This window comes from Plecotus auritus (assembly GCF_963455305.1).
Source record: "Plecotus auritus genome assembly, chromosome: 10".
NCBI lineage: Eukaryota > Metazoa > Chordata > Mammalia > Chiroptera > Vespertilionidae > Plecotus > Plecotus auritus.
The window spans coordinates 11395537-11413952 of NC_137785.1; the positions used below are offsets into that span (position 1 = coordinate 11395537).

At 53.8% G+C, this 18416-nt stretch overlaps 2 protein-coding genes across 9 annotated transcripts; both read right to left on the reverse strand.

Moving 5' to 3' along the window:
- Positions 1–723: 723 nt before the first annotated feature.
- Positions 724–3884, reverse strand: RPL13A (ribosomal protein L13a). 2 transcript variants are annotated; one of them, XM_080643387.1, is made up of 8 exons: positions 3810–3884; positions 2538–2610; positions 2124–2189; positions 1857–1958; positions 1577–1662; positions 1337–1396; positions 947–1069; positions 724–838 (listed from the first exon to the last, which is right to left on the reverse strand). In XM_080643387.1, the coding sequence occupies exons 1-8, from the start codon at positions 3822–3824 to the stop codon at positions 752–754; spliced, it is 612 nt and encodes a 203-aa protein (XP_080499513.1). In that variant the 5' UTR covers positions 3825–3884; the 3' UTR covers positions 724–751. The 2 variants fall into 2 exon arrangements, with proteins under 2 accessions (XP_080499513.1, XP_080499514.1); XM_080643388.1 differs by having other exon boundaries at positions 2758–3825.
- A 627-nt stretch (positions 3885–4511) lies between these two features.
- On the reverse strand, positions 4512–18106 carry FLT3LG (fms related receptor tyrosine kinase 3 ligand). Of its 7 annotated transcripts, none has more exons than XM_080644963.1 (8): positions 18000–18106; positions 11941–12037; positions 10668–10778; positions 10458–10511; positions 10128–10271; positions 9483–9621; positions 6603–6781; positions 4512–4738 (listed from the first exon to the last, which is right to left on the reverse strand). In XM_080644963.1, exons 2-8 carry the CDS (start codon positions 12001–12003, stop codon positions 4601–4603), a joined length of 828 nt encoding a protein of 275 aa, XP_080501089.1. In that variant the 5' UTR covers positions 12004–12037; positions 18000–18106; the 3' UTR covers positions 4512–4600. The 7 variants fall into 7 exon arrangements, with proteins under 7 accessions (XP_080501089.1, XP_080501091.1, XP_080501094.1 ...); XM_080644965.1 differs by lacking the exon at positions 18000–18106 and adding an exon at positions 12339–12397 and having other exon boundaries at positions 11971–12037; XM_080644968.1 differs by lacking the exon at positions 18000–18106 and adding an exon at positions 12339–12386 and having other exon boundaries at positions 9483–9567; positions 11971–12037.
- Between the last annotated feature and the right edge of the window lie 310 nt (positions 18107–18416).

Genomic DNA, 18416 nt, shown 5'->3' on the forward strand with positions numbered 1-18416 from the left:
TGGCCGATGACTGGAACCAAGCAGCCCTTGTCCCACAAAGGGGGTGGCTTTAAAACGGGGGCAATTCCACACCTTGCAGCTTAAGAGTGTGGACAGCTTTGTCAATTGGGGCACCATAGGCAACAATGGTTTGAATGAATTTGGGAGGCAAATCTCCAGAAAGGCTAATTCTCCCATGCATAACAGGTTATGAAATTATGCATTTATCTGTGGACAGCCCCCAAGGGCCTGGCCTCCGTTGCAGACACACACGGCAAAGACGCCAAATTTCTTTGAAAATAATTTATTCATTTTCTGATCACAAGGTACAGGAACGTGCAAGTGCGATGCCTGAGACTGTGGCTGCCGTCCTGTCTGTGCATCTGTAAATCCCTCTGTACAATACCAGGTCCATCCTGCCCCCAAGCATTTGCTACATCCTAACAGCTACAGTCTAGTATCACGTGGGAAGTTTAGAGTTTTCCAGCTTATACGCTGGAAGGGAACTAGCTGTTCCAGCTGCTCATTTCCTAAAACTCTGAGTAGGTCACAGGCAAGGTATGCCCAACTGACAGGGCCATGTAAAACTTTTAAAAGGCCTTTCTTTAAATAGCAGTGACTAAGGCCCCTTCTGTGTCCCCAGCCTTCTAAGGCCCAAGGTAAGGTGCCTGTGGCCCCGGAACAGCCCCTGGGGTTCCCCACATCCTAGGGCGGCGATGGAGGAAGGGCAGGCCAGGCCAAGCATGAGGAATAACAGTCAATTTTATTGGGCTCAGACCAGGAGTCCATGGGTCTTGAGGACCTCTGTGAATTTGTCAATTTTCTTCTCCACGTTCTTTTCAGCCTGTTTCCGTAGCCTCTGTGGGGTTAGAACAGGCTGTGGTCAGTGGCTGCTGCCTGTGGACCACCCCTTCCCAGGGGGGACTCAGGTCCCACTGCCCAGGCGTGTGGTGCCCCTGGCACTCACCATGAGCTGCTTTTTCTTGCGGTAATGGATCTTGGCCTTCTCCTTTCTCTTCTCCTCCAGAGTGGCTGTGACGGCCTGGTACTTCCAGCCAACCTCATGAGCCAGGCGCCCAAGGTAGGCAAACTGGGGTGGGGGAAATGAAGTTGTGAATAAATGGGAGCCTGGATTGGGGCTGAAGACCTCTCAAAGGATCCAAGTTTAAATCAGAAAACACACCCAACCCCTGTGTAAGGGGCTCCCTGCTCCTCCTGGCATCAGCTAAGCCATTGGCATTTTCGGCAGTGCCCAGTGGCATCCGCAGACCATCGTGAGAAAAAACCATCATCTGCCAGTCTCGGGACCCCAAGTTCAGCCCCCATGTCAGTCTGCTCCACGTAACCTGGAACTCACCTTCCGGGTAGGCTTCAGACGCACAACCTTGAGGGCGGCGGGAACCACCATTCGCTTTTTCTGTTAGAGAAGGAGAGGGGCTTAGGGACCTGGAGTGAGGGACAGACAGGGAAGAAGGCTGGCTGGGGCAGGCGTCTCAGCCAGTGCTGTTCTCATGAGGCTCAAACAATGTAGGTAATCGTGGATCATCACGGACACCGCCAGACACGTGGATGCTGGGACGGGCTTGGTCTCGCTTACCTTGTCATAGGGCGGTGGGATCCCGTCAAACACCTTGAGGCGGTCCAAGGCGGCCTGGCCTCGCTTGGTCTTGTGGGGCAGCATGCCTGTGGGCAGAGGGACAGCAACCCTGCTCAGAGGGGCTCACAAAGACCCCATCACCAGGCAGGCAGACCGGTGGCCTCAGATGGTAGTGCATGTGGAGTCATCTCATGGTTGGGAAACTCGAACTTGAGTGGGAGAGGTCCTCATCACGGGCCACCCACCCCGTCCCCACCTGCGGTCCTCAGGCCCAGCTCACCTCGCACCGTCCGCCAAAAGATGCGGCTGGGGGCTCGGAAGTGGTAAGGGCCGCGGGATGGGTTGGTGTTCATCCGTTTGCGGAGGAAGGCCAGGTACTTCACTGAGGAGAGGGGAGAGCATGAGGCTGTGTAATCCCCAGGGAAACACCAGCTTCTTCCCACACCCACTTCCAAGGGCCTATTCTGGGACTGAAGCTAGCACCTCCAACCACTGGTGGGGGGGGTCGCTTAACCCGCTCTAGTCCCTCTCCCCTGCCATAACTTACACTTGTTTCTGTAGAAATTTCCAGAAATGTTGATGCCCTCACAGCGCACAACCACCACCTTGCGGCCTAGAGAGAAGGAAAGTGAGGCACTCATGGGGCGGGGGGGTCCATGCCAAGAAGCCACCCCCTGCCCAGTTCCTGCCAAGGAACAAGAAAGGACGATCCTCCCAGGTTAGGACCACACCACCAGGGCAAGACACAGAGCTACATTCCTGCTTTAATGAATTTGCCCAGCAGAAAGAAATAACCAGAGCCCCCAACCCCAGGGGAGGGAGCGGCTGGCAGGTCTCAGAGCGGTGCATGGGGTTGATCTCATGGTCGTGAGACTCAAACGAAAGATGGTGATTGCTGCTCATCACGGACCGCCGGTCTGGGCTCGTGTCTGGGAGGGCTGTGGACACAGGGCAGACTTACCCAGCAGCACCTGCTTGGCCACGATGGCCGCCAGGCGGCCCAGGAGATGGCCTCGGCCATCTAGCACCAGGACCTGTTGAAGATAGATGAGGGCTTAGTCACCCAGAACTTTCCGATTCCCCACCCCAAGCATCCATTGTTAATTGCTTCTGTTACACCTTATCCCCCAGGGTGCCTCCTATCCAGGCACCAGACCTAGGAACTAGGACCCAAGGCTCACTTTACAGACGAGGCCAAAATAGCAAATGGTTGACTCGTGATTTCAATGAGCGGGATAAGAACTCCTCTCACATCTCGGCTGCTTGAAGGGCAGGAATTTTTATGCCCAGATTACAGCTTCTTCATCAAGGGTAAAAGTCCCCACTCTATCGAGTGCTGGTTATATACGTGCTGATTGTTGGAAGGCAGAAAGGTACAGAATCTAAAGCCAGACTTCCTGACAATGTGACTTTGGGCAAAGATCTGCAGCTCTCCATGCTTCCACTTCCTCACCTGGAAGATGAGGATAACAATATCTGCCTCAGAAACATTGTGATCTCAATTACAGAAAATACAATGCACACTGGGCCAGGCACACAGCAAATGCGGGGACGCACTCAGGGGGGACTCCACTGAAGGCCAAGTGCTTAAGGACAAAGGACGTCGCAGGGCTGTGGAGCATTTAATCACCGTTTTCTGCTTTAATAACAGCAGCACTTCAAAGCACCCATCAAACCCAAAAGCAAAGGGGAAAAAACACACAATTTGTTCCTGAAAGCCCCGTAAGCAAGAGCTCTTTTGGCCCACTGTTAAAGATTTCGTGCCAAAACACCCCGAGATGCAGGGGAAGCCTGACTGGCTCTCCCACAGGAGAGTAGAGCAAGGCCGTTTGGGTGGAATGAAAGGACCCTCCATTTTGGACAATCCTTGGCTTCTCAGCCGCCTCCCACGTGCTTCCCGGTCGCTACAAACACACGGGTCCAATTCACCCAAGTACCAGCCCAGATCAAGGTAAACAAAACGGTTTTAAAAATAGCTCTTCCTGGGCTGAAAGTCTCCACCGTCGCCCCTCGGAGAGGAACCATGCCGCCTTTACCCAGCCCTGGGCACAAAGACAGTCCCAGTATCTGCTATTTCCCCTTTCAGGACCTCCTCAACCCTTTTGCTCTTCGTTTTGCTCAGTTATCGAGCTAAAGTTTCACTACACACGTACGAAGGGAAAGAGGACCCGACCCCGTTCCAGCCTGGACCCCACCCGGCCCCTCGCCGCCCCGGCTCGCGCGGAGCCCGCACCTGCCCCTCCGCCATCTTCGGCAGCCGCCTGGGAAAGGAGGAAGCCTTGGCGCAGGGTTTCTTATCCCTTGCAACAGGGGCGGAGGAAATGACGCCACACGGGCTACGCGAGCAGCTTTCTGTCTTCTCATTGGCCACTGTCGTGCGCGTGCGTGTTGAGGTCCCATTAGAAGGCGGGTCGTCTTCTGATCGCCCAATCCGGGGATGGTTCCCAAAGGACCTCGGCGGCCATGATTGTGCGGGGCGAGAGATCACGTGGGAGGGGAGGTGGATCTGCTCGGGCGGGCTGTCCAGCCTCGGCAGCCATGTTTTTGAGGGACTGTTAATCTCCCTCGCTCAAACTGCCCGACGCAGTGGGGAAGCGCTGTTACCCCCTCAAGCCACAGTAGGCTGTAGGGCATGTGGTGGCCCGCCGGCTGCGTCAGGTGCCTCCTACGGGTTCCCACTGCTACTCCCATCAGAGCGCATTGCACCCTGTACTGAGGCTGCCTGTGTCCCACGTCTCCCCCACTGACCAGGAGCCCCTGAGGGCTGGGCTGGCTCTGACTCGGGGTGCGGGGGGGGAGGCCGGCAGCATAGCCTTGCATTGTCCCTGGGCCCCAGGAAGCCTCAGAAAACAGGCATTGGATGAACAATCGCATTATCTGAAAGCCCAAGACTCCAACCCAAATCGACCCACCAACAGACAGGCCTGAGCAGAGCTGGTAGAAAAGGAGGATTTATGTACAAGTTCCTGGGGACGAGGGCTTTGCACAGAGGGAGGCAGGCGGGGCGGGGGCCGGCGCTGGGAGCTAGCGTGGCCTCCGTCCCGCGGACACAGTGGCGGGGGCAGTGCCGCCGAGGCAGGGCCCAGTCTCTGGCTGACTTCCTCCGAGCGCCGGCTCTGTGTCCTCGGGCGGGTGACTCCTCGCTCTGGGCCTCAGTGTCCTCTGTAAAATGGGAGGGTAGACGTGTCTGCCTCTGGGCCGTGAGGATCCGTGGGGAGCAGAGGGCAGCGGCACGCTCGGCGCCCGCACAGCCTTCAGAGCTGCCGACTCCAGCCCGCAGCGCCCCGAGTTAGGGCCTCGCTGCCCGAGACCTCCGCGCCGCTGACTGCTCCGCGCCTGCGCCTCCGGCACCGCGCGTCCCCAATGGGGTCCGCGCACCTGAGTTTTACATTTTACCTAATGTGATCTTAACAGTGTGGTTCATGGGAGCGTGAAAACACGTGGACAGGGACAAACCAGACAGAAAACTTCTCAAAACTGTAAGGAAGAACTGTTCTGAAACAAATGCTGAAATGAAAACCATTAAACTTAGAAACTGATCCTCGATCCACTTGTTGGGAAACTATGTTTCCAACAGCGTGAGCAAGTGGATCTCCTTTGCCGCGGCACCTTTCGTGAAACCTAAGGCTGGATGAAGGGTTTCCGTGGGAACACGGGGTCTGCACTGAGATGGGCTGTGAAGGGCGCATACACACTGGAAGACTTGGTATGAAAAAAGGATGTAAAACATCCCATTAGTCACTTTTTAAAATATTGATTACATGTGGAAAGAACATTTTGGACACACAGGGTGGAATAAAATAAAGTAACCCGTTTCTTCTTCCTTTTTTTTTTTTTTTAATATGCCTTTTGGAAAATTTTAAACCCTGTGTGGCTTGTGATCTGTTTCTATTGGGCTCTGCATGTGTCACTCTTTACCTCTGGACAGCTCTAGGGTAGGGCTATTCTTAGTGTTTATTGTACAGATAAGGAAACTGAGGCAAAGGACTGAAAGGCACAGAAGCCAGAGTCAAATCTTGACTCTGCCACTCATGAGCTGTGTGACTTCTGGCCAGTGATGTACCTCTCTGTGCCTTCGTTTCAGCCTCTGTGAAACGGGGGTAATGCAGCAGCTTCTCAATTAAGGGAGTGAATTTGTGGAAAACCTCGGCACAAGGCCCATGTCACGGAGGCACTATATGTGCATGTGATTACAGGGACTTGGTTCTAGTTAGATCCCTCTGGGCCTGTCTGGAAGCCACGGGAGCCTCCCTCTTTCCTCGCTCCTGACCCGCCGACCTCTTGCCCCACACCCGTTCCCAGGTTCTTTCCTCCATCACACGCTTCCAGAGCTCGCTGCTGCCCTGGGCAGGAAGTCTCAGCTTCCTTGCCAGGCATGTGAGGCCTGGATTTTCCTGTGGCATTTTTCAAACCCCACCCACACCTGCCCAAAGTCCCTGGGACACCCCGAGCTTTTCACACCTGCAGGGCTTTGCCAAGGTGGCCCCCTCCCTACGCTCCAGGCAGCCACTCTCCAGGTAGACTCCTGCATCCCAATTTCTCCCACAGGTCCCGCCGAGCTCACTGTCTTTCCCTAATCTCCCACTTTCCCCAGGCTCTCGCTGCCCACCCAGTCACTGGGCCAGACCCTGGTCGCCTGTGCCACCCCCAAGCCTGGCAGTCTCCAGCCTGCTCCCTGACTCTGCCCCGGCCTTTTCTCCATCCCCCTGGTCCCAGCCTGGCTCAGCCCTTGTCCTCTCTCGCTGGACCCTCCCCAGCCTCCTCCTTGGCCTCCAGTCTCTCTCTTCCAGTCTGTTCCCTTATGGCCTTCCTGCATCCAACCTGACCCACCTCCACTGCTCCCGCCCTCCACACACACAAAGGCCAGGGTCCTCAGTTTGGTGAAGACTCACCCAGATGAGCCAGTGCTCCTGGGGACTGGAGGCGGGGCCACCTTGGCCCCCACAGAGTCAACCACAGCAGGGCAACTGGACCTCCAGACACCCCTCGGCCCTCCCCAGCCCCTCTGCCCACCCTGCTGGCTTACCTGCTCCCCAGGGCAAGGCCTCCTCCGCCTCCTCCTTCGCCAGCCCAGGCACCAGGCAGCGGCCAGCAACGCAAGGGCCGCAGGCAGCAGCAGCAGGAACAGCAAAGAAGCCTGTGGGGCTGGCGGGGCTGTGGCCGCCAAGGCCAGGGGACTCACTGAGGGCAGCAGAGTGGAGGAGTCTGAGGGGACAGAGGAGCCTGAGTGACCAAGGAGAAGGGCCAGGCCCGGAAAGGCCTTCCCGGTGCTGCTGTGTGACCTTGGGTGAGCTACTGGCCTCTCTGTGCCTGCCTCCTGATCTATAAAACGGATCATCATTATTCCTATGTCCTAAGGCTGTCACAAAAATTGAATGAGTGCACGAGAAAGGCTTGGGACAGCGTCTGGCACACAGGAAGGCCGCATGTTCTGGAACTGAGCAAATGCTTCTGGTGCTTCTGTGGGGATTTGCTTCTTCCCCCTCTTGCCCCGATCGTCCAGGAGCTGCATGTGGCTGCAAGGACTCTTATCTGTCTTATTTATTCCTAGAACCTACTACCTAGTGCTCACTAAATAACATTAGAAAAATATAATTTACAGCCCTGGCCGGTTTTGCTCAGTGGGTAGAGCATCGACCTGTGGACTGAAGGGTCCCGGGTTCGATTCCGGTCAAGGGCATGTACCTTGGTTGCAGGCTCCTCCCCAGCCCGGGCCCTAGTCGGGGCTTGTGCAGGAGGCAACCAGTCGATGTGTCTCTCTCACATGGGATGTTCTTTCTATCTTTCCCTCTCTCTTCCACTCTCTCTAAAAAATCAATGGAAATATATCTTCAGGTGAGGATTAAAAAATATATATATATATAATTTTTTTTAAAAAAAAATATATATTTTATTGATATTTTACAGAGAGGAAGGGAGAGGGATAGAGAGCTAGAAACATCGATGAGAGAGAAACATCGATCAGCTGCCTCCTGCACACCCCCCACCGGGGATGTGCCCGCAACCAAGGCACATGCCCTCGACCGGAATCGAACCCAGGACCCTTCAGTCCGCAGGCCGACGCTCTATCCACTGAGCCAAACCGGTTTCGGCAATATATATATATATATATATATATATATATATATATATATATATATAATTTACAGCCCGGCTGGTATGGCTCAGTGGTTGAGCATTGACCCATGCACCAAGAGGTCACCAGTTCGATTCCAGTCAGGGTGCATGCCCGGGTTGCAGGCTGATCCCCAGTAGGGGGTGTGCAGGAGGCAGCCCATCGATGTTGACGTTTCTCTCTCTTGATGTTTCTATCGCTCTCTTTCTTCCTCTCTCTCTAAAATCAATAAAAACATTTTAAAAAATGTTGTAAGCCATAGGTTGCATTCTATTAAGTAACAGTTTTTCCTTATAAAAAAAAATGAATTTGCACCCTAGCAGGTTTGACTCAGTGGAAAAAGCATTGGCTTGTGGACTGAAGGCTCATGGGTTGGATACCAGTCAAGGGCACGTACCTCAGTTGCAGGCTCAATCCCTGGCCCTGGTCAGGGCGCGAGTGGGGAGGCAACTGATTGATGTGTCTCTCTCACACACCGATGTTTCTATCTCTGTCTCTCCCCCTCCCTTCCACTCTTTAAAAATAAATGGAAAAGTATCCTCGGGTGAAAATGAACAACAACAAAAAGAATTTCCCTGGTCAGGGCACATGCCTGGACTGTGGGCTTGATCCCCAGTAGAGGGCGTGGGGGAGGCAGCCGATCTGTTTCTCTCCTTCCCCCTCCCTTCCACTCTCTCTAAAATCAATGGAAATATATCCTCGGGTGAGGACTACCAAAAACAAAGGGGGGAAAAAAAGAACCTGGTTGAGCAATTGAATAGTGATAAATGTAAATACAAATGACAAACAAAGCTCAATATGAGTGAGAAAGACTGGAAATTCAGGGAAGAATTGAGAAAAATCAACCTAGAGTGAGAATTTTAAAAAATATCCCTCTCAAAAAGAAAATAAAGAAACAAACAAAATATTCCTCTCAGAACTTGACAGATCTAGTAGACAAAGTTTACAAGGACGGAAAGACTGAATAAAACCATGATAAGGTTGACAGAATATAAATATCCTGAACAAGAGTGAATTTACCTTTTTTTAACTTAAAAATATTTTAAAAATTGATTTGAGGGAAAGAGAGAGAGAGAGAGAGAGAGAGAGAGAGAGAGAAACATCACTGTGGGAGAGAAACATTGATCGGCTGCTTCCTGCACACCCATTATGGGGGATCCAGCACCACAACCCGGGCATGTGCCCTGACCCCTGACCTGAAATCAAATCTATGACCTCTCAGTGCATGAGACAACGCCCAGCCTACTGAGTCACAGGGGCCAGGGCTTTGTTGTTGTTAATCCTCACCAGAGGGTATTTTTCCATTGATTTTTAGAGAGAGTGGAAGGGAGGAGGAGAGACGGAGAGAGAAACATCAATGTTAGGGAGACACATTGCTTGGTTGCCTCCTGAAGCCAAGGTACATGCCCTTGTCTGGAGTTGAACCCGGGACCCTTCAGTCTTCGGGCTGTCGCTCCATAGCTCCACCCACTGAGCCAAACCAGCCAGGGCCACGGCTTTTTTTTTTCCCCCTTAACTTTAAAAAAATGGCTATTAGAAAGTATACACTTAAACAAGCAGCTCTCCACACACTGTATTTCTATGGCATGGGGCTGCCTTAGAGAAACAGGCAGGGATTGCCGTCCCTTCTCAGAGATGGGTAAACTGAGGCCCCGAGAGGGGAATGAACTTCGGGGAACATGCCCAAGGTCATGCAGCCCATGGGAGCAGCTGGGGTGTGAGAGGCGGTGCAGAGGGAGGCAGGGCTCTGAGGGCGGGGGCGGAGGGGCTGGGAGGGCTGGGAGCCTTTACCCGGCTGACACTGCAGCTCCAGGCACCCAGAGAAATTCCAGCGGGTGATCCAGGGCTTCAAGGCCACCAGCTGCTCGGAGGTGTCCTGCAGGAGGTGGGAGATGTTGGTCTGGACGAAGCGAAGACAGCTAGGGAGGGGCTGGGGGCAGGGGAGGGAGACGTCACCACCGAATCACCCCCTGCAACTCCTCAGGCCCAGCGCCTTCCCTGCCCAGCAACACCCAGCAGCCCCAGCAACCTGGCCCAGCAACTGGGCCCAGCGAGGCCTGGGTCTCAGAGGGAGAGTTTGGGCCTCTGCTCTCCCTGGTTGCTAGGGGAAAGCATCCTTAGCAACGCCCAGCAACAGGGCCCAGGGAGGTCTAGTCCAGAGGGCATTTAGGTCCCCTCCTTCTCCTGGTTGCTAGGGGAGAGAACCCCTTAGCAACGTCCTGCAGCAGGGCCTGAGAAAGAAACCCAGCACGTGCACTGGGCCCAGCTCCCTCGCCATCCTCGGGGCTCAGAGGAGCGCAATTCCCACCACCGGACTCCACTCCCTTGAGTTGCTCCGGACAAAAGAAATCTCCAGTCAGGCCGAGCTGAGCTGCGTTTCCCATTCCCTAGGAAGGCAGCTCGCTCCCTCACTTGTACCCCAAGTTCAGGGCTGACCTGGAGGGCACATAAGGTGACAAAGTGGATCTCGGTGTTGACAGCCTCCAGCAGCTTTTTCATCTGGGACCCCGCCACAGTCTTGAGCTGTCCCATCCAGCGCTGGGCCAGCACCAGGCGCCAGAAGGCCCCGCAGAGCTTGTCCTGTGGAGACAGCCAAGCTCTGGGGCCCCGTGGGCAGAGGGGCAGCGGGGGAGGGAGGTGTCTGAGGGAGGAGGGGCTGGGCGCCTGGACTCCCGGGTCTGAGGGATGGCAAACCAGCCCTGTCCCCTGATGGTGCATCGAGTCGCTCTCCCACCTCCATCCCGGCCCCTCCCATCTGTGACTCACGTCCTGCAGATTGGAGGCGACTGTGACTGGGTAATCTTGAAGCAGGTAGTCAGACTGCGGGAGAAAATGGGTTCAGCTGGGCCAAAGACAGGAGGAGACAGAACTATGGAGAGGACCCTGGGAGAGGGGGACAGGGAGCCGCAAAGACCGAGGCCCAGCCAGGGGGACTCAGACTCAGCGACAGCAGCAGAGGCTGGCAAGGGCGCTCACCAGCTTGTGGATGGTGTCCGCGAAGGTGGAGGAGATGGGGCTGTGGCGGAAGGAGCAGTCTGGGGTCCCACAGAGGCCGGGGCTCAGCAGCAGCAGCAGCAGCAGGGAGGTCTGTGGGGAGGGGGCCCTGTTGGCTCCGCACCCCTCCCCTGGCTCTTCCCCTTCCTCCTTTCCCAGCTCAGTCCATTCGGTTCCGCCCCTCCTCAATCTGCCTCAGGTCTGCCCACCTCTGACCCTCTGTCCCTGGTTTTCTTTCTGCTTCTGTCCGATACCGTCCAGTGTTTAGTGTCCTTTGCCCCCACTTGGCCCAGTGATAGGTCTCTCTCGCTCTGCCCAGAATCCTCTTCTCTGTCCACCCCTCTGCCCTTATCTGCTCATCTCCCCCACTTCTCCTTTCTTCTGGGTTCCCTCGGCCACATTTTTACCCACCTCCCTCCGTTTCTTCCCTCCACCCCTGTCCATCGCCCTCCACCCCATCCATCTCCTTCCACCCCTGCCCATCTCCTTCCACCCCTGCCCATCACCCTCCACCCCTGTCCATCGCCCTCCACCCCTGTTCATCTCCCTCCACCCCTGCCCATCGCCCTCCACCCCTGCCCATCTCCTTCCACCCCTGCCCATCTTTCTCCACCCGTCCAACTCCCTCCCCCCCTGCCCATCTCCCTCCAGCTGTCCATCTCCCTCCAGCCCTGTCCATCTCCCTCCAGCCCTGTCCATCTCCCTCCACCCCTGTCCATCTCCCTCCAGCTGTCCATCTCCCTCCACCCCTGTCCATCTCCCTCCACCCCTGTCCATCGCCCTCCACCCCTGCCCATCTCCTTCCACCCCTGCCCATCTTTCTCCACCCGTCCAACTCCCTCCCCCCCTGCCCATCTCCCTCCAGCTGTCCATCTCCCTCCAGCCCTGTCCATCTCCCTCCACCCCTGTCCATCTCCCTCCACCCCTGTCCATCTCCCTTCACCCCTGTCCATCTCCCTCCACCCCTGTCCATCTCCCTCCAGCTGTCCATCTCCCTCCAGCCCTGTCCATCTCCCTCCACCCCTGTCCATCTCCCTCCAGCCCTGTCCATCTCCCTCCACCCCTGTCCATCTCCCTCCAGCCGTCCATCTCCCTCCACCCGTCTATCAACCTCCACCCCTGCCCATCTCCCTCCACCCCTATCAACCTCCACCCCTGCCCATCTCCCTCCACCCCTGTTCATTTCCCTCCACCCCTATCCATCTCCCTCCACTTCTCTGCATCTCCTCACCTATCTGCCCATTGTGACACTGACCTGTCCCCCACCTTGCCCAGGTATACGCACAGTTGGGCTCCAGGCTGGTGCCAACACTATCATCTCCGCCGGAGGCCCCTCATGCCTGTGGCCAGATCTTGGAAAGCACAGAAGAGCAGGTTTGGGGCTGACACACCCCAGCTCTTTCCTCACCCGCCCCTTCACCTCCCTGCCCTTTGATGTGGCCAAGTTTCCGCCTCCTTCTCCCACGGGTTTCCTGCATGTGCCCCAGTTACGGTGAAAACTCCGCATCTCCCCTTCTAAGAACCCTGTCAGTCGATCCTCAGAACCCTCCCCAGGCAGGGGCCCAGGAACCCGACCCCCACTCCTCCTCCCTCAGCCCCAGCAGGGCACCCCGCCCCGCCCCTCGGGAACCCAGAGCCCATTTCTCCTAGCACCAGTCATGCCCCAGCTGCATGTGGAAGGGGCCAGGCCGGGTGACAGCCAGAGATCGAAAGTGAAAGAAAATTTTGGAGGGGGACAGTGAGTTGGGGTGGATCTGTCTGAGGCCAGGGGCGCCACCTGGTGGCAGCCCCGGAGGGCGCCTGGCCCGGGAAGGCTGAGGTGGGTCAATTCTCACAGGTAGGGAAGAGTGAATGAGGAGCTGGGGCTGGAACCCGGTCCAAGCAGAAGCAATGCACACAGGACGAGGAGGTCACTCTGAGCTCTTCATTTTCTCCTTGGACTCTGCTCCCCCGCCCTCCCCCCCCCATGCTGAGGCTCAAAGCCTTGGCATGGACTTGTGATCTTGGCCTTTCACTGCCCACAGACCAGTCCCAGCAAATTTGTTGGCTGTCAAAATGTATCCGGGCCCTAGCTGGTTTGGCTCAGTGGAAAGAGCATTGACCTGCAGACTGAAGGGTCCCAGGTTCGAGTCCGGTCAAGGGCATGTACCTTGGCTGCAGGCACATCCCCAGTAGGGGGTGTGCAGGAGGCAGCTAATCGATGTTTCTCTCTCATGGACGTTTCTAACTCTCTCTCTCTCTCCCTTCCTCTCTGTAAAATATCAATAAAATATATTTTAAAAAAATGTATCCGGAGTCCCTGCAATCACTTCTCAGCACCCCAGCTGCCATCACCCGGGTCTGCTACCATCTCCCCCTGAATACCAGGGTGGCCTTCTCTCCTGGCCTTGGCCCTCACCGCACCTGCCCTGTCCTCTCTCCCCGTCCCGCCCTCTGTTCCCCATATGTACCAGAGTTGCTTCCTGCCACTCACATGAAGAGACCAGGTCCTCACTGTGGCCCACAAGACCTGCAAGATCGCCCTAACTGGTTTGGCTCCGTGGATAGAGCGTCGGCCTGCGGACTGAAAGGTCCCAGGTTCGATTCCGGTCAAGGGCATGTACCTTGGTTGCGGGCACATCCCCAGTGGGGGGTGTGTAGGAGGCAGCTGATCGATGTTTCTCTCTCATTGATGTTTCTAACTCTCTATCCCTCTCCCTTCCTCTCTGTAAAAAGTCAATAAAGTATATTAAAAAAAAAAAAAAAAAAAAGACCTGCAAGATCTAGCGGGATTGCCTCTCTGCCCACCCCTGCCCCAGGGCCTCTGCACTGGCAGATCCCTCAGCCTGAACACCCTCCCCCCAGACACCCACATGGCTCAGACCCCACACAGGCAGAGCCCTGCCCACCACATTCCCCACATGGTAACCCTGCTTTGCTCTTCCGGTCACTTATCACGGGGCACACCCTGCACTCCTCCTCTTTGCCAGGGGTCCCCATTGGGACGTCGCTCCAGGACCGCGGTGGGTAGGTCTGTTTGAACCGGAGCAGCTGCCCAATCGACATGTTAAATAAATGAACAAGAACCAATGGTCCTGTTAGGGGCAGAAATAGAACAGTGGGGACTAGCTATAGTTATAAGAAAAATCATGCTCTGTTAACTGTAATTGTTCTGTTCTGGTTAAAGAAAGCATCTTCTGACCTGGCTGGGAGTTGTAACACCCTCCCCTCCCCCACATACACCTGGTAGTTAACCTCGGAATGCGGTCCATTCTCCTCAGCCAAGAACTGCCCATCTTCATGGAAAGATTGACAACTGTGGTGCCGAAACAATGGAGTCCTGGATGGTAACCACTTGGAGGCACTCACCCTTTATAACCGCGCCCCCCCCCCCCCCCCCACATCGCCCGTAACCTGCAGCCATTATACCTTGCTTACTTCCCCATACCTGTAATTCCTACTTCCCCATGCGATCTTTATCCTTCTACCCAATATAAGCAGCTGGCTTAGGGGCGGTGGGGTGTATAGAGCAGATTTTCATGGATGACCTGCTAATCTCCACATGATTCAACCCTGTCTCTGCTTAATTGGCTCAAGTAGTGACGGGCAGCCCAGACCCACTCATTGTCCAGTTTCAGATCCTGGCCCTGGCCTGGTAGTTGGAGAGCATCGTCTCAATGTAACAAGGTTGCAGGTTCGATCCCCAGTCAGGGCATATACCAGAATCAACCAATGAATGCATAGGTAAGTGGAACAACAAATTGATGTTTCTCTCCTTCCCTCCCTGTCTCTCTAAAATAAAATAAAATAAAATAAATAAAGCCCTAGCTAGTTTGGCTCAGTGGATAGAGCATTGGCCTGCGGACTGAAGGGTCCAGGGTTTGATTCCGGTCAAGGGCACATGCTCGGGTTGCCGGCTCGGTCCCCAGTGTGGGGTGTGCAGGAAGCAGCTGATCAATGATTCTCTCTCATCACTGATGTTTCTACCTTCTCCTCTCTTTCCCTCTCTGACATCAATAAAAATATATTTTAAAAATAATAAAATAAAATAAAAAGGAAAGGCATCTGGTCTTTCTGTTTCCTGGGAGACATATAAGTCCTCAGGCATTTCCCTGATAAAGTGATAAGGGTCTTTGTTATTCATGAGCCCCACCCCCCCACCCATGCTAATAAGATGACTTATCAAAGACCAGTCACATGATGAGAAGGTTGGGGCTTTGAGACCAAATATCAGCCTAACTTGCCAACCTCCCACCTCCAACCTGGGAAGGGATGCAGATGTGGGGGAGAGGAGGGTGCCAGACACTGAGAACCACCTCTGCCCCTGTCCTGACGTGGCTTCGTCCTCTTCTGTCTCCTGCATGGACACTTGTCCTTAGATTCAGGGCCCACCTCGATAGCCCAGAATGATCTTATCTCAAGATGCTCAACTGCATTATATCTGCGAAGACTGTTTTTCCAAATAAGATCACATTCATAGGTTCCAGGGATGAGGATGTGGACATATCTTTTTGGGGATCACTATTCAACCCACGACAGTTCCCCCAAAGCTATTGCCCACCTGTGGGCCTTTGCACCTGCTGTTCCCTTGGCCTAGGATGCTCTCGGCCACATTCCTTTTTGAATTAAAAAAAGTTTTGCCCTGGCTGCTCACTGGATAGAGCGTCGGCCTGCGGACTGCAGGGTCCCGGGTTCGATTCCGGTCAAGGGCACATGCCCGGGTTGCGGGCTCCATCCCCAGTAGGGGGTGTGCAGGAGGCAGATGATCAATGATTCTCGTCATTGATGTTTCTATCTCTCTCCCTCTCTAAAATCAATAAAAAGATATATATTAAAACAATTTTTAATTAATTAATTTAAAAAATATTTTTATTGATTTCAGAAAGGGAGAGATAGAAACATCAAAGATGAAAGAGAATCATTGATTGACTAACTGCTTCCTGCTCGCCCCACACTGGGGATTGAGCCCGCAACCCGGGCATATGCCCTGACTGGGAAATGAACCTTGACCTCCTGGTTCATTAAGTGGACGCTCAACCACCGAGCCATGCTGGCCAGGCTTAATTTATTGATTTGAGAGAGAGAGAGAGAGAGAGAGAGAGAGAGAGAGAGAGAGAGGAGAAATTTCAAGGCAATCAGTAGGCATCAGGGAAGTGCAAGTCCAACCACAACCAGTCACCTCGCACCTGTCAGAATGGCCACTATCAAGAACAAGAGGTGGGTGTTGGCGAGGATGCGGAGAAAGGGAACCTCGTGCACTGCTGGTGGGAACGTAAGTTGGTGCAGCCACTATGGAAAACAATATGGCGGTTCCTCAAAAAATTAAAACTAGAACCACCACATGACCCATTGATTCCACTTTGGGGCACATGTCCAAAGGAAAGGAAATTACTATCTTAGGGATACCTGTACGCCCACGTTCATTGGCAGCATTAGTCACAACCTAAGTGTCCGTGGACAAATGAATGGATAAAGATGTAAAATATAAGCTTTCCATCGTGGCAGTATCGCAGCCAGAAGTTTATCTGAGGTGCGATGATTGCTAATTGAACAAAAAAAGATGTGAAATATATGTATAAAAATAAATAATGGAATACTAGCCCGGTAGGTGTGGTTCAGTGGTTGAGCGTTGACCTATGAACCAGGAGGTCAAGGCTCAATTCCTGGTCAGGGCACATGCCCAGGTTGTGGTCTCAATCACCAGTGGGGTGCATGCAGGAGGCAGCCGATCAATTATTCTCTCTCATCATTGATGTTTCTATCTCTCTCACTCTCCCTTCCTCTGTGAAATCAATAAAAAAATATATATATTTTAAAAAATGGAATACTATTCAGCCATGAAAAGAGAAGACTGCCATTTGCAATGACACGGATGAACCTGGAGGACACTAGGCTAGGTGAATGAACCGGAGAAAGACAAATATTGTTTGATCTCATATGCAGAATCTAAAAGTCAAACTCACAAAACCGAAGGGTAGAAAGATGGTTGCCAGGGGATGCAGGTGTGGGGGCAATGGGAGATGTTGGTCAAAGAATATATACTTCCGTTTCGAAGACGAGTAAGCTTTGGGATGTAACGCACAGCGTGGTGGCTACAGTTAATGATATTCTGAATTGCTGAAACACACTTGAACAGCTCACACACAAAGGTAGGTGTGCTAATAACCTGACTGTGGCAACCACTCCATAATCTATGTATAATAAATCATTTTGCATACCTTAAAAAAGCATGTTGTACAACTGAAATATATACTATTTTATCTGTCCATCATACCTCAATAAAGCTGGGAAAAAACACCTCAATGAATACGGCACTTCCTTGGGAAGTTCCTGGCCACCTTCTGCCCCCCTCTCCCCTCCCTCCCTCCCTCCCTCCCTCCCTCCCTCCCTCTCTCTCTCTCTCTTACACACACACACTTAAGCTGTGTAGGGTGCCTTCTCTGGGCCCCCAGAGTGTCCTGAGCTTCATACGTCATTATTATTAGTTTAGGAAGGGAGAGGGAGTGATAGACACACCAATGATGAGAATCATTGATTGGCTGCCTCCTGCACGCCCCACACTGGGGATCGAACTGGCAACATGAGCATGTGCCCTGGCCAGGAATCAAAATGTGACTTCCTGGTTCATAGGTCGACGCTCAACCACTGAGCAACACCAGCCATGCTTCATCTGTTATTAAAGTACATGACACCTTAGCTTATATCTGTGTGTCTTTCAACCAGAGCTGAGCCTGCCTCTCCTCTGCTTACAGACCCTCTATGGTTCAGCCCCCAGTCTGATATGATTGGCCCAGAAGTGAACACCTGACCCAGGCTGGCCAACCAGACTTTTTTTCCTCCTGGGGATGTGGTGCTGAGTATTGCTGGTGGTCTGGTGGTCTATATTGACCAGCTGCACCTGGCTTTGGCTGATTAAAGCATCAGAACTAACAGGAAGGACACTGAGGCAGCCCATGGAATCTGGGAGGGAGCTGTCAAGCCACAGATGGGAACTAGAGCCTTCCAGGGACTTTCCTCCAACGCTCGCATTCCTGTGTCTCTCCTGCCCAAACAGCCAGATCCTGGGACGGGTCATCTCCTTGGCGCAGCCCTAGCGACACACTGACAGGTGTCCTTTCTCATCTGCTCCAAGGCCAAGATCAACCCTTAACGAACAGCTGGCACTCATTACGCACATCCTGTGTGCTCGTCACAGACTCAACCCAACAGATTCTAACTACTGGCCCTTTTCACAGATAAGGAACCAGGCTTCCTAAAGCCGCATGGCTACCAAGATCTGAACGAAGCAGACGGGCAGATACAAGTCCTGAGAGATCAGGTGGCTCACAAAAGCACCTGCATTCAGGTTCCCAGGACCTGGGGCATCGGGTGTGTGTCTTGTCCTGTCTTCCCTAAGATGTCCTGTCGCCTTCCAGGAAATTCCCTCTCACCCTAAGCTAGTGTGAGTGGGTCCTTTGCATCAAAAAGAATTCCAAAACAGTGGTATGCTCAAGCTGCTCATGGGCGCTGGTAAAATTCAGGAGTCCTGTCAGCCGGTTGTTCAATCACCTGGAGGTTGGTGGGAGCATTTACACCAAGGAAATGGGCACAAGTTCTCACCGGGGCTCTTCATTCCCCATCTACTCTGCTTGATGGAGAAGACCAGGAGGAACAAGAGGCCCCGCGCTCCTGTCCTGGGCTTCTCAGAGCCCTTTATCTGTTTCACAAACACTATGTTGTACCGGAGCCAGATCACTAGGCTGCTGAGTCACA